At 42.8% G+C, this 26233-nt stretch overlaps 1 protein-coding gene across 1 annotated transcript in view; it reads right to left on the bottom strand.

Annotated features, from left to right (window-relative positions):
* Positions 1-26233, bottom strand: part of LOC121845625 (collagen alpha-1(XI) chain-like) — a 92414-nt gene that overhangs the window by 27251 nt on the left and 38930 nt on the right. Inside the window, exons 18-32 of the mRNA XM_042317212.1 lie at positions 25931-25984; positions 24896-24955; positions 23672-23716; positions 23516-23569; positions 22041-22085; positions 21881-21934; positions 16314-16358; positions 14034-14087; positions 13250-13294; positions 13072-13125; positions 12248-12292; positions 11305-11466; positions 10937-10990; positions 9013-9066; positions 2093-2146 (exon numbers count right to left, since the gene is read on the bottom strand). Of these exons, the coding sequence (XP_042173146.1) occupies positions 2093-2146; positions 9013-9066; positions 10937-10990; positions 11305-11466; positions 12248-12292; positions 13072-13125; positions 13250-13294; positions 14034-14087; positions 16314-16358; positions 21881-21934; positions 22041-22085; positions 23516-23569; positions 23672-23716; positions 24896-24955; positions 25931-25984 (879 nt within the window). The remainder of the gene's footprint in view (positions 1-2092; positions 2147-9012; positions 9067-10936; positions 10991-11304; positions 11467-12247; positions 12293-13071; positions 13126-13249; positions 13295-14033; positions 14088-16313; positions 16359-21880; positions 21935-22040; positions 22086-23515; positions 23570-23671; positions 23717-24895; positions 24956-25930; positions 25985-26233) is intronic.

Genomic DNA, 26233 nt, shown 5'->3' with positions numbered 1-26233 from the left:
CCCAATAATGACATCACAATACCCTATAATGACATCACAATACCCTATAATGACATCACAATACCCTTTAATGACATCACAATACCCCATAATAATAAAGGTTATGAGAAATGTTTGCAAAAATTATAAAAGTTAAATATAAAAATAAACATATTTACATAAGTATTCAGACCCTTTGCTATGAGACTCGAAATTGAGCTCAGGTGCATCCTGTTTCCATCCTTGAGATGTTTCTTGATTGGAGGAGTCCACTTGTGGTAAATTCAATAGTTTGGACATGATTTAGAAATGCACACACCTGTCTATATAAGGTCCCACAGTTGACAGTGCATGTCAGAGAGAAAACAATGCTGTGAGGTCAAAGGAGACAGGATTGTGTTCAGATCTGGCTCAGGCTCAGATCTGGGGAAGGTTACCAAAACATGTCTGCAGCATCAATGGTCCCCAAGAACACAGTGGCCTCCATCATTCTTAAATGGAAGAAGTTTGGAACCACCAAGACTCTTCCTAGAGCTGGCCGCCTGGCCAAACTGAGCAATCAGGGGAGAAGGGCCTTGGTCAGGGAGGTGAACAAGAACCCGATGGTCACTCTGACAGAGCTCTATAGTTCCTCTGTGGAGATGGGAGAACCTTCCAGAAGGACAACTATCTCTGCAGCACTCCACCAATCAGGCCTTAATGGTAGAGAGGCCAGACAGAAGCCACTACTCAGTAAAAGGCACATGACAGCCCACTTGGAGTTTGCCAAAAGGCACCTAAAGACTCTCAGACAATGAGAAACAAGATTCTCTGGTCTGATGAAACCAAGATTGAACTCTTTGGCCTGAATGCCAAGTGTGACATCTGGAGGAAACCTGGCACCATCCCTACGGTGAAGCATGGTGGTGGCAGCATCATGCTGTGGGGATGTTTTTCAGCGGCAGGGACTGAGACTAGTCAGGATCAAGGCAAAAATGAACAGAGCAAAGTACAGAGATATAATTTTTAAAATTGGATTTGCTAAAATGTCTAAAAATCTGTTTTTGCTTTGTCATTATGGGATATTGTGTTTAGATTGATGAGGGAGGGAAGAAACATTTAATACATTTTAGAATTACGCTTCAACAAAATATGGAAAAAGTGAAGTGAAGGGAATACTTTCCGAATGCACTGTATTCAATTATAGAATACTATACAATATACTATTAACTTATAGACTACTATACAATATACAATACTATTAACTTATAGACTACTATACAATATACTATTAACTTATAGACTACTATACAATACTATTAACTTATAGAATACTATACAATATACAATACTATTAACTTATAGACTACTATACAATATACAATACTATTAACTTATAGACTACTATACAATATACAATACTATTAACTTATAGAATCCTATACAATATACTATACTATTAACTTATAGACTACTATACAATATACTATACTATTAACTTATAGAATATACAATATACTATACTATTAACTTATAGACTACTATACAATATACTATACTATTAACTTATAGAATACTATACTGTATACAATACTATTAACTTATAGAATACAATATACTATACTATTAACTTATAGACTACTATACAATATACTATACTATTAACTTATAGACTACTATACAATATACTATACTATTAACTTATAGAATACTATATTATACTATTAACGTATATAATACTATACTATATATACTATAATATTAATCAGTGTGACTGCGGTTATGCTCCGAATGGCACCCTATTCTCTATGTAGTGCACTAATCAAAAGTACTGCACTATGAAGGGAATAGGGTAACCTTACCAATGGCACCCTATTCTCTTTGTAGTGCACTAATCAAAAGTAGTGCACTATGAAGGGAATAGGGTACCCTTACCAATGGCACCCTATTCTCTGTGTAGTGCACTAATCAAAAGTAGTGCACTATGAAGGGAATAGGGTACCCTTACCAAAGGCACTCTATTCTCTGTGTAGTGCACTACTTTTTAGGGTGGCATTTGTGATGCATGCTGTATTACTGCTGGATAGAGAGATTATGATGACCTCATAATGATTAGAATGGGTTGAACTCTGACCTTTCCCCCTGTCTTCCCCGTTGGTCCCTTGGCACCCCGGCCCCCACGCACCCCCTGCAGGAAAAACAACAGTATTACACGCACAGATAAACACGCATAGGCAGAGACAAATACACACACACACACATACAGAGACAAACACACACACGCACACACACACACAGATAAACACACAGAGACAAACACACACATACACGCACACACAGACACGCACACACATACAGTTAATTTTTTTCGGTTACTAGTCCAACGCTCTAACCCCTACAGTACTCACACACGTACACACACAGACAGTACTCTCACACACACACACACACACTCACACACAGACAGTACTCACACACGTACACACACAGACAGTACTCACACACGTACACACACAGACAGTACTCACACACGTACACACACAGACAGTACACACACACACACACACACACACACACACACACACACACACACACACACACACACACACACACACACACACAGACAGTACTCACACACGTACACACACAGACAGTACTCACACACGTACACACACAGACAGTACTCACACACGTACACACACAGACAGTACTCACACACACACACACACACACACACACACACACACACACAGACACACAGACACACACACAGACAGTACTCACACACGTACACACACAGACAGTACTCACACACACACAAACACACACACACACACACACACACACACACACACACACACACAGACAGTACTCAGACACGTACACACACAGACAGTACTCACACACACACACACACACACACACACACACACACACACACACACACACACACACACACACACAGTACTCACACACGTACACACACAGACAGTACTCACACACGTACACACACAGACAGTACTCACACACACACACACACGTACATACACACACAGACACACAGACAGTACTCACACACGTACACACACAGACAGTACTCACACACACAAACACACACACACACACACACACACACACACACACCCTCGTACTTCCGGCGCCGACAGAGATGGCCGCCTCGCTTCGCGTTCCTAGGAAACTATGCAGTTTTTTGTTTTTTTACGTGTTATTTCTTACACTAGTACCCCAGGTCATCTTAGGTTTCTTTACATACAGCCGACAAGAACTACTGAATATAAGATCAGCGTCAACTCACCATCAGTACGACCAAGAATATGTTTTTCACGATGCGGATCCTGAGTTCTGCCTTACAACCAGTAACCGAGTGGATCACATGCAGCGACCAAAAAAAAAAAACGACTCAGAAAAAGAGGGAAACGAAGCGGTCTTCTGGTCAGACTCCGAGACGGGCACATCGTGCACCACTCCCCAGCATTCTTCTTGCCAATGTCCAGTCTCTTGACAACAAGGTTGATGAAATCCGAGCAAGGGTAGCATTCCAGAGGGACATCAGAGACTGTAACGTTCTCTGCTTCACGGAAACATGGCTCACTGGAGAGACGCAATCCGAAGCGGTGCAGCCAGCGGGTTTCTCCACGCATCGCGCCGACAGAAACAAACATCTCTCTGGTAAGAAGACGGGCGGGGGCGTATGCCTTATGGCCAACGTGACATGGTGTGATGAAGGAAACATACAGGAACTCAAATCCTTCTGTTCACCTGATTTAGAATTCCTCACAATCAAATGTAGACCGCATTATCTACCAAGAGAATTCTCTTCGATTATAATCACAGCCGTATATATCCCCCAAGCAGACACATCGATGGCTCTGAACGAACTTTATTTAACTCTCTGCAAACTGGAAACGATTTATCCGGAGGCTGCATTCATTGTAGCTGGGGATTTTAACAAGGCTAATCTGAAAACAAGACTCCCTAAATTTTATCAGCATATTGATTGCGCAACCAGGGGTGGAAAGACCCTGGATCATTGTTACTCTAACTTCCGCGACGCATATAAGGCCCTGCCCCGCCCCCTTTCGGAAAAGCTGACCACGACTCCATTTTGTTGATCCCTGCCTACAGACAGAAACTAAAACAAGAAGCTCCCACGCTGAGGTCTGTCCAACGCTGGTCCGACCAAGCTGACTCCACACTCCAAGACTGCTTCCATCACGTGGACTGGGAGATGTTTCTGTATTGCGTCAGACAACAACATTGACGAATACGCTGATACGGTGTGCGAGTTCATTAGAACGTGCGTTGAAGATGTCGTTCCCATAGCAACGATTAAAACATTCCCTAACCAGAACATGGATTGATGGCAGCATTCGTGTGAAACTGAAGGCACGAACCACTGCTTTTAATCAGGGCAAGGTGTCTGGTAACATGACTGAATACAAACAGTGCAGCTATTCCTCCGCAAGGCTATCAAACAAGCTAAGCGCCAGTACAGAGACAAAGTAGAATCTCAATTCAACGGCTCAGACACAAGAGGTATGTGGCAGGGTCTACAGTCAATCACGGACTACAGGAAGAAACCCAGCCCAGTCACGGACCAGGATGTCTTGCTCCCAGGCAGACTAAATAACTTTTTTGCCCGCTTTGAGGACAATACAGTGCCACTGACACGGCCTGCAACGGAATCATGCGGTCTCTCCTTCACTGCAGCCGAAGTGAGTAAGACATTTAAACGTGTTAACCTCGCAAGGCTGCAGGCCCAGACGGCATCCCCAGCCGCGCCTCAGAGCATGCGCAGACCAGCTGGCCGGTGTGTTTACGGACATATTCAACCAATCCCTATACCAGTCTGCTGTTCCCACATGCTTCAAGAGGGCCACCATTGTTCCTGTTCCCAAGAAAGCTAAGGTAACTGAGCTAAACGACTACCGCCCGTAGCACTCACATCCGTCATCATGAAGTGCTTTGAGAGACTAGTCAAGGACCATATCACCTCCACCCTACCTGACACCCTTGACCCACTCCAATTTGCTTACCGCCCAAATAGGTCCACAGACGATGCAATCTCAACCACACTGCACACTGCCCTAACCCATCTGGACAAGAGGAATACCTATGTGAGAATGCTGTTCATCGACTACAGCTCGGCATTCAACACCATAGTACCCTCCAAGCTCCATCAAGCTCGAGACCCTGGGTCTCGACCCCGCCCTGTGCAACTGGGTACTGGACTTCCTGACGGGCCGCCCCCAGGTGGTGAGGGTAGGCAACAACATCTCCTCCCCGCTGATCCTCAACACTGGGGCCCCACAAGGGTGCGTTCTGAGCCCCCTCCTGTACTCCCCCTGTTCACCCACGACTGCGTGGCCATGCACGCTCCAACTCAATCATCAAGTTTGCGGACGACACAACAGTGGTAGGCTTGATTACCAACAACGACGAGACGGCCTACAGGGAGGAGGTGAGGGCCCTCGGAGTGTGGTGTCAGGAAAATAACCTCACACTCAACGTCAACAAAACTAAGGAGATGATTGTGGACTTCAGGAAACAGCAGAGGGAACACCCCCCATCCACATCGATGGAACAGTAGTGGAGAGGGTAGCAAGTTTTAAGTTCCTCGGCATACACATCACAGACAAACTGAATTGGTCCACTCACACAGACAGCATCGTGAGGAAGGCGCAGCAGCGCCTCTTCAACCTCAGGAGGCTGAAGAAATTCGGCTTGTCACCAAAAGCACTCACAAACTTCTACAGATGCACAATCGAGAGCATCCTGGCGGGCTGTATCACCGCCTGGTATGGCAACTGCACCGCCCTCAACCGTAAGGCTCTCCAGAGGGTAGTGAGGTCTGCACAACGCATCACCGGGGGCAAACTACCTGCCCTCCAGGACACCTACACCACCCGATGCTACAGGAAGGCCATAAAGATCATCAAGGACATCAACCACCCGAGCCACTGCCTGTTCACCCCGCTGTCATCCAGAAGGCGAGGTCAGTACAGGTGCATCAAAGCTGGGACCGAGAGACTGAAAAACAGCTTCTATCTCAAGGCCATCAGACTGTTAAACAGCCACCACTAACATTGAGTGGCTACTGCCAACACACTGTCAATGACACTGACTCTACTCCAGCCACTTTAATCATGGGAATTGATGGGAAATTATGTAAATATATCACTAGCCACTTTAAACAATGCTACCTTATATAATGTTACTTACCCTACATTGTTCATCTCATATGCATACGTTGATACTGTACTCTATATCATCGACTGCATCCTTATGTAATACATGTATCACTAGCCACTTTAACTATGCCACTTGGTTTACATACTTATCTCATATGTATATACTGTACTCGATATCATCTACTGTATCTTGCCTATGCTGCTCTGTACCATCACTCATTCATATATCCTTATGTACATATTCTTTATCCCCTTACACTGTGTATAAGACAGTAGTTTTTTTTTGGAATTGTTAGTTAGATTACTTGCTCGTTATTACTGCATTGTCGGAACTAGAAGCACAAGCATTTCGCTACACTCGCATTAACATCTGCTAACTATGTGTATGTGACAACCCTGTGGAAGAGAAAACAGGACAGACCGTTACCATGGGTACACCATACAGCCCGTTACCATGGATACACCACTGAGTACCTGACAATATACTGTATACTGTACCTGACAATATACTGTATACTGTACCTGACAATATACTGTATACTGTACCTGACAATATACTGTACCTGACAATATACTGTATACTGTACCTAACAATATACTGTACCTGACAATATACTGTATACTGTACCTAACAATATACTGTACCTAACAATATACTGTACCTGACAATATATTGTACTTGACAATAAACTTTTTGTGTGTTTTCTAGAGCACCGACTTGATGAAAGTGTGTTTCAATTACATAGAAACACAATATAAATACAATAAATATGGACGTGTCCATGTCCAGCAGGGCCCGTTTGGCATAGAATTACATATGGGATCTCTATGTTATGAATATCTATGTGTGCGTTGGTAAATTCACTCTGGCTATCTACTCCTATTTCCGAGCGCCTTGTCTAAGTGTGTCAGAGCGCAGAATAACGGAAGAATTTACAAACGCTTAACACCTGTTGAATATGACTGGTGTCGGTAAACCTCTGGACCGCATGACAACGGTCTGGACCACATGACAACGGTCTGGACCACATGACAACGGTCTGGACCACATGACAATGCTCTGGACCACATGACAACGGTCTAACCAGCTCTGTCACCAACGTTCTGGACCACATGACAACGGCCTGGACCACATGACAACGGTCTAACCAGCTCTGTCACCAACGCCCTGGACCACATGACAACGGTCTGGACCACATGACAACGGTCTGACAACGACCACATGACAACGGTCTGTCACCAACTCTCTGGACCACATGACAATGGTCTGGACCACATGACAACGGTCTAACCAGCTCTGTCACCAACTCTCTGGACCACATGACAACGGCCTGGACCACATGACAACGGTCTAACCAGCTCTGTCACCAACTCTCTGGACCACATGACAACGGTCTAACCAGCTCTGTCACCAACGCCCTGGACCACATGACAACGGTCTGGACCACATGACAACGCTCTGGACCACATGACAATGGTCTGGACCACATGACAACGGTCTGGACCACATGACCAACGGTCTGGACCACATGACAACGGTCTAACCAGCTCTGTCACCAACTCTCTGGACCACATGACAACGGTCTGGACCACATGACAAGGGTCTAACCAGCTCTGTCACCAACTCTCTGGACCACATGACAACGGCCTGGACCACATGACAACGGTCTAACCAGCTCTGTCACCAACTCTCTGGACCACATGACAACGGCCTGGACCATGACAACGGTCTAACCAGCTCTGTCACCAACTCTCTGGACCACATGACCACCATGACAACGGTCTAACCAGCTCTGTCACCAACTCTCTGGACCACATGACAACGGTCTAACCAGCTCTGTCACCAACTCTCTGGACCACATGACAACGGTCTAACCAGCTCTGTCACCAACTCTGGACTGACAACGGTCTACCACATGACAACCAACTCTCTGGACCACATGACAACGGTCTAACCAGCTCTGTCACCAACTCTCTGGACCACATGACAACGGTCTAACCAGCTCTGTCACCAACTCTCTGGACCACATGACAACGGTCTAACCAGCTCTGTCACCAACTCTCTGGACCACATGACAACGGTCTAACCAGCTCTGTCACCAACTCTCTGGACCACATGACAACGGTCTAACCAGCTCTGTCACCAACTCTCTGGACCACATGACAACAGTCTAACCAGCTCTGTCACCAACTCTCTGGACCACATGACAACGGTCTAACCAGCTCTGTCACCAACTCTCTGGACCACATGACAACAGTCTAACCAGCTCTGTCTGTATGGGACAGTAAAATGGTCAGAGTGAAGTGTTCTCTCATTTGTGTCTGGAAGTAGAAAGTAAGTTAGCCAACGTGTTGGCCAGTTAGCTCAGGTGCTTGACTGCCGTTGTGAGGTCAGAATGCTCGGATCAACCCTACTCCTCAGCCAGAGCTGCCAGTGTTGCCGCTCTGAACTCTCCTAGAGCGAAACACTCTGAACTCTCCTAGAGAACACTCTGAACTCTCCTAGAGTGAAACACTCTGAACTCTCCTAGAGCGAAACACTCTGAACTCTCCTAGAGAACACTCTGAACTCTCCTAGAGAACACTCTGAACTCTCCTAGAGAACACTCTGAACTCTCCTAGAGAACACTCTGAACTCTCCTAGAGAACACTCTGAACTCTCCTAGAGAACACTCTGAACTCTCCTAGAGAACACTCTGAACTCTCCTAGAGCGAAACACTCTGAATTTATGAATGGACAATCTGATAACGCTCTGAATTTAGGAACGCCCAGAGTGCACTCTGGCACTCCAGATTGAATTTATGAACACCCCCTATGATAAAGCCTCCCTCTACTACTCACCCTCTTCCCCTTCTCTCCCAAAACTCCAATAGATCCAGGAAAACCATCCGAACCCTGTTGGAATTGACACACAGAAACATTACTGCTATGATCAAACAATGTGTTAGTTACTGCTACGATCAGACAATGTGTTAGTTACTGCTACGATCAGACAATGTGTTAGTTACTGCTACGATCAGACAATGTGTTAGTTACTGCTACGATCAGACAATGTGTTAGTTACTGCTACGATCAGACAATGTGTTAGTTACTGCTACGATCAGACAATGTGTTAGTTACTGCTACGATCAGACAATGTGTTAGTTACTGCTACGATCAGACAATGTGTTAGTTACTGCTACGATCAGACAATGTGTTAGTTACTGCTACGATCAGACAATGTGTTAGTTACTGCTGCTACGATCAGACAATGTGTTAGTTACTGCTACGATCAGACAATGTGTTAGTTACTGCTACGATCAGACAATGTGTTAGAACTTACTGCTACGATCAGACAACAATGTGTTAGTTACTGCTACGATCAGACAATGTGTTAGTTACTGCTAGAGAACACGATCAGACAATGTGTTAGTTACTAGACGATTACTGCTACGATCAATGACAATGTGTTGGTTACTGCTACTGACAATGTGTTAGTTACTGCTACGATCAGACAATGTGTTAGTTACTGCTACGATCCAGACAATGTGTTAGACAACAATGTGTTAACTGTGTTAGTTACTGCTACGATCAGACAATGTGTGTAGTTGCTACTCAGACAATGTGTTAGTTACTGCTACGATCAGACAATGTGTTAGTTACTGCTACGATCAGACAATGTGTTAGTTACTGCTACGATCAGACAATGTGTTAGTTACTGCTACGATCAGACAATGTGTTAGTTACTGCTACGATCAGACAATGTGTTAGTTACTGCTACGATCAGACAATGTGTTAGTTACTGCTACGATCAGACAATGTGTTAGTTACTGCTCAGACAATGTGTTAGTTATGCTAGATCAATGTGTTAGTTACTGCTACGATCAGACAATGTGTTAGTTACTGCTACGATCAGACAATGTGTTAGTTACTGCTACGATCAGACAATGTGTTAGTTACTGCTACGATCAGACAATGTGTTAGTTACTGCTACGATCAGACAATGTGTTAGTTACTGCTACGATCAGACAATGTGTTAGTTACTGCTACGATCAGACAATGTGTTAGACTGCTAATGTGTTAGTTACTGCTACGATCAGACAATGTGTTAGTTACTGCTACGATCAGACAATGTGTTAGTTACTGCTACGATCAGACAATGTGTTAGTTACTGCTACGATCAGACAATGTGTTAGTTACTGCTACGATCAGACAATGTGTTAGTTACTGCTACGATCAGACAATGTGTTAGTTACTGCTACGATCAGACAATGTGTTAGTTACTGCTACGATCAGACAATGTGTTAGTTACTGCTACGATCAGACAATGTGTTAGTTACTGCTACGATCAGACAATGTGTTAGTTACTGCTACGATCAGACAATGTGTTAGTTACTGCTACGATCAGACAATGTGTTAGTTACTGCTACGATCAGACAATGTGTTAGTTACTGCTACGATCAGACAATGTGTTAGTTACTGCTACGATCAGACAATGTGTTAGTTACTGCTACGATCAGACAATGTGTTAGTTACTGCTACGATCAGACAATGTGTTAGTTACTGCTACGATCAGACAATGTGTTAGTTACTGCTACGATCAGACAATGTGTTAGTTACTGCTACGATCAGACAATGTGTTAGTTACTGCTATGATCAGACAATGTGTTAGTTACTGCTACGATCAGACAATGTGTTAGTTACTGCTACGATCAGACAATGTGTTAGCCTTCTCTGTGTTAACTGACATGTATATTGGTTTACTTGATATATTAACTCCTCTCACCTTCGGTCCTTTTTGTCCAGGATACCCCGGTAACCCTGGAACTCCCAGTTTACCCTGAGAGGGAGAGAGAGAGAGAGAGAGAGAGGAGGGGGAGAGAGAGAGAGGGGGAGAGAGAGAGAGAAAGAGAGAGAGAGAGAGAGAGGAGGAGGAGAAGAGAGAGGGGGAGAGAGAGGAGAGAGAGAGAGAGAGAGAGAGAGAGAGAGAGTAGAAGCAGATAAGACTGAGTCTTCTGGAAATGTTGACTTCATATAACTTTTTTTTTAGCTCAGTGGGACAGCGCAGACAACAGTGGTTCAAAATCGTGTTCATACACGCCCCCCCAACCCCCTTCCTCCCACACACACACACCCCATCTGTGTACCACCTACCTTTTCTCCAGCGATGCCCACGGCTCCAGCCTCCCCCAGGGGTCCAGCCTGTCCTTTAGGTCCTTCAGGACCATCCTCTCCCCTGGACCCTGGGACCCCGTTGTCACCCCCGTCACCTTTCAGCCCCATCTCTCCCTTAGAGCCGGGGAACCCATCCTCACCCTACAACCCGGAACAGGTCAGAAACACAGAGATAACTCTGGGTAGTGCTTTGTAAAAAACACAGAGCTAATCGGGGTATAGCTGGGTAAAACACAGAGATAATTCAGGGTAGAGCTGGGTAAAACACAGAGATAACTCAGGGTAGAGCTGGGTAAAACACAGAGATAACTCAGGGTAGAGCTGGGTAAAACACAGTCCCTGTGTGCTTTGTAAAAACACAGAGCTAAGATGCTGGGTAAAACAGAGATAACTCTGGGTAGTGCTTTGTAAAAAGCTGGGTAAAACACAGAGATAACTCCCTGGGTAAAACACAGAGATAACAGACAGGGTAGAGCTGGGTAAAAAAACACAGAGATAACTCAGGGTAGAGCTGGGTAAAACACAGAGATAACTCAGGGTAGAGCTGGGTAAAACACAGAGATAACTCAGGGTAGAGCTGGATAAAAGACAGAGATAACTCAGGGTAGAGCTGGGTAAAAGACAGAGATAACTCAGGGTAGAGCTGGGTAAAAGACAGAGATAACTCAGGGTAGAGCTGGGTAAAACACAGAGATAACTCAGGGTAGATCTGGGTAAAACACAGAGATAACACAGGGTAGAGCTGGGTAAAACACAGAGATAATTCAGGGTAGAGCTGTGTAAAACACAGAGATAACTCAGGGTAGAGCTGGGTAAAACACAGAGATAACTCAGGGTAGAGCTGGGTAAAAGACATAGATAACTCAGGGTAGAGCTGGGTAAAACACAGAGATAACTCAGGGTAGAGCTGTGTCTCTCTCACCTTCTCCCCTTTGCTTCCCTTCATTCCTCTAATTCCGTCCGCTCCCTGTGGCAGAGACAGAGAATACACACTTACAATGGAACCCAGAGACAGAGAATACACACTTAGAATGGAACCCAGAGACAGAGAATACACACTTACAATGGAACCCAGAGACAGAGAATACACACTTAGAATGGAACCCAGAGACAGAGAATACACACTTAGAATGGAACCCAGAGACAGAGAATACACACTTACAATGGAACCCAGAGACAGAGAATACACACTTACAATGGAACCCAGAGACAGAGAATACACACTTACAATGGAACCCAGAGACAGAGAATACACACTTACAATGGAACCCAGAGACAGAGAATACACACTTACAATGGAACCCAGAGACAGAGAATACACACTTACAATGGAACCCAGAGACAGAGAATACACACTTAGAATGGAACCCAGAGACAGAGAATACACACTTACAGGGACCCAGAGACAGAGAATCAGAACAAACAGAATGGAACACAGAGACAGAGAATCAGAACAAACAGATGGAACACAGAGACAGAGAATCAGAACAAACAGAACGGAACACAGAGACAGAGAATCAGAACAAACAGAACGGAACACAGAGACAGAGAATCAGAACAAACAGAACGGAACACAGAGACAGAGAATCAGAACAAACAGAACGGAACACAGAGACAGAGAATCAGAACAAACAGAACGGAACACAGAGACAGAGAATCAGAACGGAACACAGAGACAGAGAATCAGAACGGAACACAGAGACAGAGAATCAGAACGGAACACAGAGACAGAGAATTAGAATGTACCTTCACTCCTCTTGATCCTGGATATCCTATAGGCCCCTGGACTCCTGGTGGGCCCTATACACACACACAGAGACACATCAGTAACATCACACACACACACACACACACACACACACACACACACACACACACACACACACACACACACACACACACACACACACACACACAGGCTTACCGGTAGTCCCTTCTCTCCTGGAGTCCCCTCTCTCCCTGGGTGACCCTGTAGACACAAGGACAAGATCATATGGATGAGAGCGAATATGTGTGTGTGTGTTAGCATGTGTGAGTTTGTTAGCGTGTGTGTTAGCATATGTGTGTGTGTTAGCGTGTATGTTAGTGTGTGCGTGTGTGTGTGTGTTAGCATGTGTGTGTGTGTGTGTGTGTGTGTGTGTGTGTGTGTGTGTGTGTGTGAGCGTGTGTGAGTTTGTTAGCGTGTGTGTTAGCATATGCGTGTGTGTTAGCATGTATGTTAGTGTGTGTGTGTTAGCATGTGTGTTAGCGTGTGTCTGTGCGTGTGTGTTAGCGTGTGTGTGTGTTAGCGTGTGTGTTAGCATATGCGTGTGTGTGTGTGTGTTAGTTTGTGTGTTAGCGTGTGTGAGTTTGTTAGCGTGTGTGTTAGCATATGTGTGTGTGTTAGCGTGTATGTTAGTGTGTGTGTGTGTTAGCATGTGTGTTAGCGTGTGTCTGTGTGTGTGTTAGCGTGTGTGTGTGTGTGTTAGCGTGTGTGTGTGTTAGCGTGCGTGTGTGTGTGTTAGTGTGTGTATGCAGTACTCACGGTAGGTCCGTCATTCCCAGGTAGTCCCTGTGTGTTGGTGTGTGTGTGTGTGTTAGTGTGTGTGTGTGCAGTACTCACGGTAGGTCCATCATTCCCAGGTAGTCCCTGTGTGTTAGTGTGTGTGTGTTAGTGTGTGTGTGTGTTAGTGTGTGTGTGTGTTAGTGTGTGTGTATGCAGGACTCACGGTAGGTCCATCATTCCCAGGTAGTCCCTGTAACCCTTTCTTCCCTTGGGGCCCCTGAGAGACAAAGCCATTTTAATTACAACCTACACCTTTAATTTGACATATCTCATCATATCATACGTAAAGTATATGTTGTCATACATTCCTGTGTTTTGGCATGTTCCATATACAGTTGAAGTCGGAAGTTTACATACACCTTAGCCAAATACATTTAAACTCAGTTTTTCACAATCCCTGACATTTAATCCTATTAAATATTCCCTGTTTTAGGTCAGTTATGATCACCACTTAATTTTAAGAATGTGAAATGTCAGAATAATAGTAGAGAGAATGATTTATTTCACTTTTATTTATTTCATCACATTCCCAGTGGGTCAGAAGTTTACATACACTCAATTAGTATTTGGTATAATTGCATTTAAATTGTTTAACTTGGGTCAAACGTTTCGGGTAGCCTTCCACAAACTTCCCACATTAAGTTGGGTGAATTTTGGCCCATTCCTCCTGACAGAGCTGGTGTAATGAGTCAGGTTTGTAGGCCTCCTTGCTCGCACATGCTTTTTCAGTTCTGCCCACACATTTTCCATAGGATTGAGTTCAGGGCTTTGTGACGGCCACTCCAACACCTCGACTTTGTTGTCCTCAAGACATTTTGACATTGGAAGTATGCTTGTCCATTTGTCATCTGGAAGACCCATTTGCGACCAAGCATCAACTTCCTGACTGATGTCTTGTTGCTTCAATATATCCACATTATTTTCCGTCCTCATGATGCCATCTATTTTGTGAAGTGCACCAGTCCCTCCTGCAGCAAAGCACTCCCACAACATGATGCTGCTTCACGGTTGGGATGGTGTTCTTCGGCTTGCAAGCCCCCCTTTTTCCTCCAAACATAACGATGGTCATTATGACCAAACAGTTCTATTTTTGTTTCATCAGACCAGAGGACATTTCTCCAAAAAGTACAATCTTTGTCCCCATGTGCAGTTGCAAACCGTAGTCTGGCTTTTTTATGGCGGTTTTGGAGCAGTGGCTTCTTGTTTGCTGAGCGGCCTTTCAGGTTCTGTCGATATAGGACTTGTGTTACTGTGGATATAGATACTTTTGTACCTGTTTCCTCCAGCATCTCCACAAGGTCCTTTGCTGCTGTTCTGGGATTGATTTTTACTTTTCACACCAAAGTCTGTTCATCTCTAGGAGACAGAACACGTCTCCTTCCTGAGTGGTATGACGGCTGCGTGGTCCCATGGTGTTTATACTTGCGTACTATTGTTTGTACAGATGAACGTGGTACCTTCAGGTGTTTGGAAATTGCTCCAAAGGATGAACCAGACATGTGGAGGTCTACAATTTTTTCTTCTGAGGTCTTGGCTGATTTCTTTTGATATTCCCATGATGTCAAGCAAAGAGGCACTGAGTTTGAAGGTAGGCCTTGAAATACACCTCCAATTGACTCAAATTATGTCAATTAGCCTATCAGAAGCTTCTAAAGCCATGACATCATTTTCTAGAATATTCCAAGCTGTTTAAAGTCACAATCAACATAGTGTATGTAAACTTCTGACCCACTGGAATTATGATACAGGGAATTATAAGAGAAATAATCTGTCTGTAAACAATTGTTGGAAAAATGACTTGTGTCATGCACAAAGTAGATGTCCTAACCGACTTGCCAAAACTATAGTTTGTTAACAAGAAATTTGTGGAGTGGTTGAAAAACAAGTTTTAATGACTCCAATCTAAGTGTATGTAAACTTCTGACTTCAACTGTATATTGACATACAGTATCTCATAGATTCTGTGTTGGTATGTTTCAACCACAACCTACCCCTTAACTTTGACATGTTTAATATGGTAGGACAGTCCTACCTTAACTTTGACATGTTTAATATGGTAGGACAGTCCTACCTTAACTTTGACATGTTTAATATGGTAGGACAGTCCTACCTTAACTTTGACATGTTTAATATGGTAGGACAGTCCTACCTTAACTTTGACATGTTTAATATGGTAGGACAGTCCTACCTTAACTTTGACATGTTTAATATGGTAGGACAGTCCTACCTTAACTTTGACATGTTTAATATGGTAGGACAGTCCTACCTTAACTTTGACATGTTTAATATGGTAGGACAGTCCTACCTTAACTTTGACATGTGTAATATGGTAGGACAGTTCTACCTTAACTTTGACATGTTTAATATGGTAGGACAGTCCTACCTTAACTTTGACATGTTTAATATCCAGTATATGTTGACAACATATTTAGGACAGTCCTACCTTAAGTCCTGGCAAGCCTACCAGGCCCTGAGGACCAGGAAACCCCTGTTAGAGACAGACAGAGAGAGGGAGTTCAGAGTGTCGGTGTGATAATGAAGGTCAGATGCTGTTTGTTCACCCGCCCGCTAATTACCCATCGGCCAAAGCCTGACTACATGTGACGAACCTGACCCTAACCTGACCCTAACCTGACCCTAACCTAACCCTAACCTGACCCTAACCTGACCCTAACCTGACCCTAACCTAACCCTAACCTGACCCTAACCTGACACTAACCTGACCCTAACCTGACCCTAACCTAACCCTAACCTGACCCTAACCTAACCCTAACCTGACCCTAACCTGACCCTAACCTAACCCTAACCTGACCCTAACCTGACCCTAACCTGACCCTAACCTAACCCTAACCTGACCCTAACCTGACCCTAACCTAACCCTAACCTGACCCTAACCTGACCCTAACCTGACCCTAACCTGACCCTAACCTGACCCTAACCTGACCCTAACCTGACCCTAACCTAACCTGACCTAACCTGACCCTAACCTGACCCTAACCTAACCCTAACCTGACCCTAACCTGACCCTAACCTAACACCCTAACCTGACCCTAACCTGACCCTAACCTGACCCTAACCTGACCTAACCTAACCTGACCCTAACCTGACCCTAACCTGACCCTAACCTGACCCTAACCTGCTAATATAGAAAATGCTCTGTACAGTAAGAGATGGTGTCAAGCAATGTTGACAGACCTTTTTAGACAGGCCTCTGTTTCTGCTTATCATTTACGACCTTTTGGAAGGCTCTTTGTAAGTCAACTTGGGTCTATACTTAGATACATGCAGCTTCACTTCTGCCATTAGTTGTTGTCCTAGACCAGTGGTTCCCAAACTGTATATAGTCCTGTACCCCTTCAAACATTCAAAGCTACAGCTGCGTACCCCCTCTAAAACTGTATATAGTCCTGTACCCCTTCAAACATTAAAACCTCCATCTGTACCCCCTCTATATCTATATAGCCCTGTACCCCTTCAAACATTCAAACCTCCAGCTGTACCCCCTCTAAATCTATATAGTCCTGTACCCCTTCAAACATTAAAACCTCCATCTGTACCCCCTCTATATCTATATAGTCCTGTACCCCTTCCAACATTCAAACCTCCAGCTGTACCCCCTCTAAATCTATATAGTCCCGTACCCCTTCAAATATTCAAACCTCCAGCTGTACCCCCTCTAAAACTTTATATAGTCCCGTACCCCTTCAAACATTCAACCTCCAGCTGTATCCCCTCTAGCACCAGGGTCAGTGCACTGTCAAATGTAGTTTTTTTACCATCGTTGTAAGCCTGCCAAACACACACACACACACACACACACACACACACACACACACACACTATACGATACATTTATTAAACATAAGAATGAGTGTGAGTTTTTGTCACAAGCCGGCTCGTGGGAAGTGACAAAGAACTCTTATAGGACCAGGGCACAAATAATAATATATATATATATATATATATATAATAATATATAATAATAAATATAATAATAATCAATAATTTTGCTCTTAATTTAACCATCTTACATATAAAACCTTATTTGTTCATCGAAATGTGTGATTTTTTTATTAGAAGACTAAAAAACCCTTGCTCACCAGAATAATGTCATAAATCAAGAGAATGAATGCTTCAATCTAGTTGACATAGGTAAAGTTTGTTATCTCTTTCCTATTTCATCTCTGCTTCTCTCAGGCAGCAAAGATATTTAGGGACCGGGGAGAAAATGTGATAACTTTTAAACAAAACGGGAAAAAAATTCCCGCGCAAAATTTCCAACTGAAACGGTATTTAAGAAAATTAAAAGTTGTTTTAAAAAGACACAACATGTTTTTGATAAAATTGTAGTTTGGCTTGGATGCATATTTTATGTGGTTGAAAAACGATCAGCTTTTATGACACTGATAAAGACAGCACCTTTACAGACGGTCCCTAACCGCTCATTCACTCTCTCAAGATGCCGAAATAAATAATATTTCTCCACTCCTGTTTCCAAGTCAAAATGTACATTTGGTGTTTCATTTTAATGCAAGAAATGCTTCATTCCATAGGAGTTAATATGATATTAGACTATGTGAGAGGTTATAGACTATGTGAGAGGTTATAGACTATGTGAGAGGTTATAGACTATGTGAGAGGTTATAGACTATGTGAGAGGTTATAGACTATGATAGACTATAGAGGTTATAGACTATGTGAGAGGTTATAGACTATGAGGTTATAGACTATGTGAGAGGTTATAGACTATGTGAGAGGTTATAGACTATGTGAGAGGTTATAGACTATGTGAGAGGTTATAGACTATGTGAGAGGTTATAGACTATGTGAGAGGTTATAGACTATGTGAGAGGTTATAGACTATGTGAGAGTTATAGACTATTATATTATAGACTATGTGAGAGGTTATAGACTATGTGAGAGGTTATAGACTATGTGAGAGGTTATAGACTATGTGAGGTTAATATTATATTATAGACTATGTGAGAGGTTATAGACTATGTGAGAGGTTATAGACTATGTGAGAGGTTATAGACTATGTGAGAGGTTATAGACTATGTGAGAGGTTATAGACTATGTGAGAGGTTATAGACTATGGTTATAGACTATGTGAGAGGTTATAGACTATGAGAGGTTATAGACTATGTGAGAGGTTATAGACTATGTGAGAGGTTATAGACTATGTGAGAGGTTATAGACTATGTGAGAGGTTATAGACTATGTGAGAGGTTATAGACTATGTGAGAGGTTATAGACTATGTGAGAGGTTATAGACTATGTGAGAGGTTATAGACTATGTGAGAGGTTATAGACTATGTGAGAGGTTATAGACTATGTGAGGTTATAGACTATGTGAGAGGTTATAGACTATGTGAGAGGTTATAGACTATGTGAGAGGTTATAGACTATGTGAGAGGTTATAGACTATGTGAGAGGTTATAGACTATTATAGACTATGTGAGAGGTTATAGACTATTATAGTGAGAGGTTATAGACTATGTGAGAGGTTATAGACTATGTGAGAGGTTATAGACTATGAGAGTTATAGACTATGTATAGAGAGGTTATAGACTATGTTATAGACTATGAGAGGTTATAGACTATGTGAGAGGTTATAGACCTGACTAGTTATAGACTATGTGAGAGGTTATATATGTGAGACTATGTGAGAGGTTATAGACTATGTGAGAGGTTATAGACTATGTGAGAGGTTATAGACTATGTGAGAGGTTATAGACTATGTGAGAGGTTATAGACTATGTGAGAGGTTATAGACTATGTGAGAGGTTATAGACTATGTGAGAGGTTATAGACAGTTAAGGTATTATATTATAGACTATGTGAGAGGTTATAGACTATGTTATAGAGAGGTTATAGACTATGTGAGAGGTTATAGACCTTACATGTTTATAGACTATGTGATTATAGACTATGACTATGTGAGAGGTTATAGACTATGTGAGAGGTTATAGACTATGTGAGAGGTTATAGACTATGTGAGAGGTTATAGACTATGTGAGAGGTTATAGACTATGTGAGAGGTTATAGACTATGTGAGAGGTTATAGACTATGTGAGAGGTTATAGACTATGTGAGAGGTTATAGACTATGTGAGAGGTTATAGACTATGTGAGAGGTTATAGACTATGTGAGAGGTTATAGACTATGTGAGAGGTTATAGACTATGTGAGAGGGTTATAGACTATGTGACTAGAGGTTATAGACTATGTGAGAGGTTATAGACTATGTGAGAGGTTATAGACTATGTGAGAGGTTATAGACTATGTGAGAGGTTATAGACTATGTGAGAGGTTATAGACTATGTGAGAGGTTATAGACTATGTGAGAGGTTATAGACTATGTGAGAGGTTATAGACTATGTGAGAGGTTATAGACTATGTGAGAGGTTATAGACTATGTGAGAGGTTATAGACCTACAGTTAATATTATATTAGACTATGTGAGAGGTTATAGACTATGTGAGAGGTTATAGACTATGTGAGAGGTTATAGACTATGTGAGAGGTTATAGACTATGTGAGAGGTTATAGACTATGTGAGAGGTTATAGACTATGTGAGAGGTTATAGACTATGTGAGAGACTATGTTATAGACTATGTGAGAGGTTATAGACCTACAGTTAATATTATATTAGACTATGTGAGAGGTTATAGACTTTGTGTGAGGTTAGAGACTATGTGAGAGGTTATAGACTATGTGAGAGGTTATAGACCTACAGTTAATATTATATTAGACTATGTGAGAGGTTATAGACTTTGTGTGAGGTTAGAGACTATGTGAGAGGTTATAGACTATGTGAGAGGTTATAGACCTACAGTTAATATTATATTAGACTATGTGAGAGGTTATAGACTATGTGAGAGGTTATAGACTATGTGAGAGGTTATAGACGATGTGAGAGGTTATAGACCTACAGTTAATATTATATTAGACTATGTGAGAGGTTATAGACTATGTGAGAGGTTATAGACTATGTGAGAGGTTATAGACTATGTGAGAGGTTATAGACCTACAGTTAATATTATATTAGACTATGTGAGAGGTTATAGACTATGTGAGAGGTTATAGACTATGTGAGAGGTTATAGACTATGTGAGAGGTTATAGACTATGTGAGAGGTTACAGGCCTACAGTTAATATGATATTAGACTATGTGAGAGGTTATAGACTATGTGAGAGGTTACAGACCTACGGTTAATATGATATTAGACTATGTGAGAGGTTATAGACTATGTGAGAGGTTATAGACTATGTGAGAGGTTATAGACTATGTGAGAGGTTATAGACTATGTGAGAGGTTATAGACTATGTGAGAGGTTATAGACTATGTGAGAGGTTATAGACTATGTGAGAGATTATAGACTATGTGAGAGGTTATAGACTATGTGAGAGGTTATAGACTATGTGAGAGGTTATAGACTATGTGAGAGGTTATAGACTATGTGAGAGGTTACAGGCCTACAGTCGGTATCCAGGTGTCAGTCAGGCTCCTGTTCCATTGAACCCATCTGAACAGTACAGCTCCCTTGACGTGCCATCGTCCTCTTTTAACCACTTCACCAAGTCTTTCCCAAAACATTACACTACTGTTCTGGTCCTCCGTTATATTTATTTTCAACTATCCACTTCACAGCTTTGCTCTGATTTCATTCAAGTCTGTCGTGGTCTTTCTGTCTAAGTGGTGTGTATCTGGGCCATTACAGTTATTATATTATTACATATAGTTATTAGCTACAGCTGAGGCTGAGGCTCCGGCACTAACAACAGATAGAAAATGATGACCTTCACTGTAGCCTCTCGATATGACCTGTTTTCTCTTTATTCAACCTGCCCACCACCCACCCGCTCTTCATCCACACAATATTCCATGAAGCTAAACCCGCCCGCCTCGCGGATATAAACCGCGGGGGACATAACCGCTGGGGACTGTCGGTGACGAGTCAACCAGCGCATCACTAGTGTGTGTGTTTGTATGTGTGTGTGTGTGTACCTGCAACCCAGGGTTTCCTTGCTGCCCGGATGCTCCCATCTCCCCCGGAGGTCCCTGTAGACAGAGGAAGTATCATAGACACCACTCTTCCAGTTGATGTAAACACAGGGTTCTAGAATGAACAGTTGGGGTTCTAGAACGTCTCAGTCGTCACACTCACCAAGTTTCCCTTAGAACCTTGGATTCCATCCATTCCTCGGATTCCCTGAAGAGGGGAGACAGGCCAGAGAGGGGGAGACAGGCCAGAGAGGGGGGAAGAGGGGGAAACAGGCCAGAGAGGGGGGAACAGGCCAGAGAGGGGGAGGGAGGAAAGAGAAGGGGAGAAAAAGGAGAGAGGGGATAGGGGAAACAGGGGAAAGAGGAGAGAGGGACAACTGTCAATCAACCAAAAAAAGTTGGAAGAAGAGATACTGAAGAGAGATAGATTGTCATTAGTGTTGTCTGTCCAGTAAACATTCAGGTATCAGACCAGGCTGTGAGGCTGTAGCTAACTGAGGGAGCTGGCAGGGCTTCCTTCCACCAGGAAACAACAGCATTATAGATGCAGTAAACATTCAGGTATCAGACCAGGCTGTGAGGCCTTCAGGCATTGAAGTTGCTCTGCTAAGTGTGTGTGTGTGTGTGTGTGTGTGTGTGTGTGTGTGTGTGTGTGTGTGTGTGTGTGTGTGTGTGTGTGTGTGTGTGTGTGTGTGTGTGTGTGTGTGTGTGTGTGTGTGGTTAGAACAGGTGTAACCAACATGTAACACCCGCAGGTCACAGACAACATGTTGAAAGGTGTTATATTGGCAGACAGACAGAAGCATACCTAATGTCTTCTAATCTGATAAAGATGTTAACATGTTTAATGTGATGTTAATGTAACGTCAACATATGTATCATTACCATGACATTTTGTTAGCAGCAAGTGGAGACAGGTTGGAGTTGAGGTCAGGGTTCATGTTTTAATGAGAACTGGAGCAACAACCATAAAGCCTTTAGGTCTACAGTATAGTAAGGAGGAAGTCTGTAGGTCTACAGTATAGTAAGGATGAAGTCTGTAGGTCTACAGTATAGTAAGGATGAAGTCTGTAGGTCTACAGTATAGTAAGGATGAAGTCTGTAGGTCTACAGTATAGTAAGGATGAAGTCTGTAGGTCTACAGTATAGTAAGGATGAAGTCTGTAGGTCTACAGTATAGTAAGGATGAAGTCTGTAGGTCTACAGTATAGTAAGGATGAAGTCTGTAGGTCTACAGTATAGTAAGGATGAAGTCTGTAGGTCTACAGTATAGTAAGGATGAAGTCTGTAGGTCTACAGTATAGTAAGGATGAAGTCTGTAGGTCTACAGTATAGTAAGGATGAAGTCTGTAGGTCTACAGTATAGTAAGGAGGAAGTCTTTAGGTCTACAGTATAGTAAGGATGAAGTCTGTAGGTCTACAGTATAGTAAGGAGGAAGTCGTTTTCTGCGTCCCAAACTGCAGAGTGCATTCACTTTGACCAGGGTCCAGAAGGCACCAAATAGGGAATTGGGTGCCATTTGGGACGATATCTATTTTCTCAGGCTTGGATGATGACTAGGATGAGGGGGAAATGCTGTAGATAGGGTCAGACTGGTTACGGTCAGAGATGGGTCAAAGGTGAAAGGTCATACTCACAGGCTGACCTGTAGGGCCAGTGTGACCTCTGGGTCCGTTCAACCCTCTGGAACCCTGGAGGTCAAAGATCAAAGGTTTTACCATCACACAGCAATCAATTATAAACCAATCAATAGTCAATTTCCAGTGTGTGCGTCTGCGTGCGTAAACACTCACAGCATCACCTGGCTGTCCTCTTGGTCCTGGTTGTCCTTCTGAACCCTAAAACACACATTCATAAAATAAACACATGCAACACACACGTTGATATGTAGAACACACACACACACACACACACACACATGTTAATATGTAGAACACACACACACATAAAATAAACACACACACACATGTTAATATGTAAAACACACACACACACGTTTAATATGTAAATATGTAGAACACACACACACACACGTTAATATGTAGAACACACACACACACGTTAATATGTAGACACACACACACGTTAATATGTAGAACACACACACGTTAATATGTAGAACACACACACACACGTTAATATGTAGAACACACACACACACGTTAATATGTAGAACACACACACACACGTTAATATGTAGAACACACACACACACACACACACACGTTAATATGTAGAACACACACACACACGTTAATATGTAGAACACACACACACGTTAATATGTAGAACACACACACACACACACAATATGTAGAACACACACACACGTTAATATGTAAAACACACACACACACAATATGTAGAACACACACACACGTTAATATGTAGAACACACACACACACGTTAATATGTAGAACACACACACACACACACACACGTTAATATGTAGAACACACACACACACACACACACACACACACGTTAATATGTAGAACACACACACACACACACACACACACGTTGATATGTAGAACACACACACACACACACACACACGTTGATATGTAGAACACACACACACACACACACACACACACAATATGTAGAACACACACACACACACACACACGTTAATATGTAGAACACACACACATATGTAGAACACACACACACGTTAATATGTAGAACACACACACACACACACGTTAATATGTAGAACACACACACACGTTAATATGTAGAACACACACACACGTTAATATGTAGAACACACACATGTTAATATGTAGAACACACACACACGTTAATATGTAGAACACACACACACGTTGATATGTAGAACACACACACACGTTGATATGTAGAACACACACACGTTAATATGTAGAACACACACACATGTTAATATGTAGAACACACACACACGTTGATATGTAAAACACACACACACACGTTAATATGTAGAACACACACACATTAATATGTAAAACACACACACACACAAATGTCTTACCCTCTCTCCTGACAGCCCAAGTTGATATGTACCGTGGGGGCCTGGTTTTCCTATCTCCCCCACGAGAGGCCACACACACACGTTGATATGAGAAACACACACACACACGTTGATATGGGGTTGATATGAGTTAATATGGAGATATGTAAAGAGAGAGTATGGGGGGAGAACACACACACACACGGGAGTAGAGAATATGAGAGAGAACACACACACACACGAGAGAGAGAGGTAAAACACACACACACGTTGATATGTAAAACACACACACACACACACACACACACACACACGTTGATATGTAAAACACACACACACACACACACACACACACGTTGATATGTAAACACACACACACACACACACACACACACACGTTGAGATGTAAAACACACACACACACACACGTTGATATGTAGGTTAATATGTAAAGAGTAAAACACACACATTAATATGTAGAACACACACACACGACAGAAAACACACACACACACACACGGGGAGAGATATGAGAAACACACACACACACGAGAGAGAGAACACACACACACGTTGATATGTAAAACACACACATTAATATGAGAACACACACACACGTTGATATGTAGAACACACACACACACACGTTGATATGTATAACACACACACACGTTGATATGTATAACACACACACACGTTGACGGGGAGAGTAGAGACACACACGGGGATATGTAGTTGGGGATATGTAGAACACACACACACGTTGAGTTGATATGTAGAACACACACACACGTTGGGATATGTAAAGAGAGAGAGAGAGAGAGACACACACATGTTGATATGTAAAACACACACACACACACATGTTGATATGAGAACACACACACACGGATATGTAAAACACACACACACAGAGAGATATGTAGAGACACAGACAGAGAGAGATGAGACACACACACACACATGTTGATATGTAAACACATTACATACACAGGACAGAATAATCATGACGGTCACGTTATCAAAGATAGAAAGTTGAAACCGACAGTTACTCACCCTGTGTCCCTTGTGTCCTGGGAGACCTGGCAAGCCATCAAAACCCCTGTCACCCTGAGAGAGAGAGAGAGAGAGAGAGAGAGAGAGAGAGAGAGAGAGAGAGAGAGAACAGAAAGACAGAGAGAACAGAGGGAACAGAGAGATCAGAGAGAACAGAGGGAACAGAGAGAACAGAGAGAACAGAGAGAGAGACAGAGAGAAAAGAGAGAGAACAGAGAGAAGAGAGAGAACAGAGAGAGAGAGAGAGAGAAAAGAGAGAGAACAGAGAGAGAAAACAGAGAGAGAACAGAGAAAGAGAGAACA

Source organism: Oncorhynchus tshawytscha, unplaced genomic scaffold (assembly GCF_018296145.1).
Source record: "Oncorhynchus tshawytscha isolate Ot180627B unplaced genomic scaffold, Otsh_v2.0 Un_contig_1368_pilon_pilon, whole genome shotgun sequence".
NCBI classification, from domain to species: Eukaryota; Metazoa; Chordata; class Actinopteri; order Salmoniformes; family Salmonidae; genus Oncorhynchus; species Oncorhynchus tshawytscha.
The sequence above is the reverse complement of the archived record's forward strand: the minus strand, read 5'-3'. Positions and strand labels throughout refer to the sequence as shown.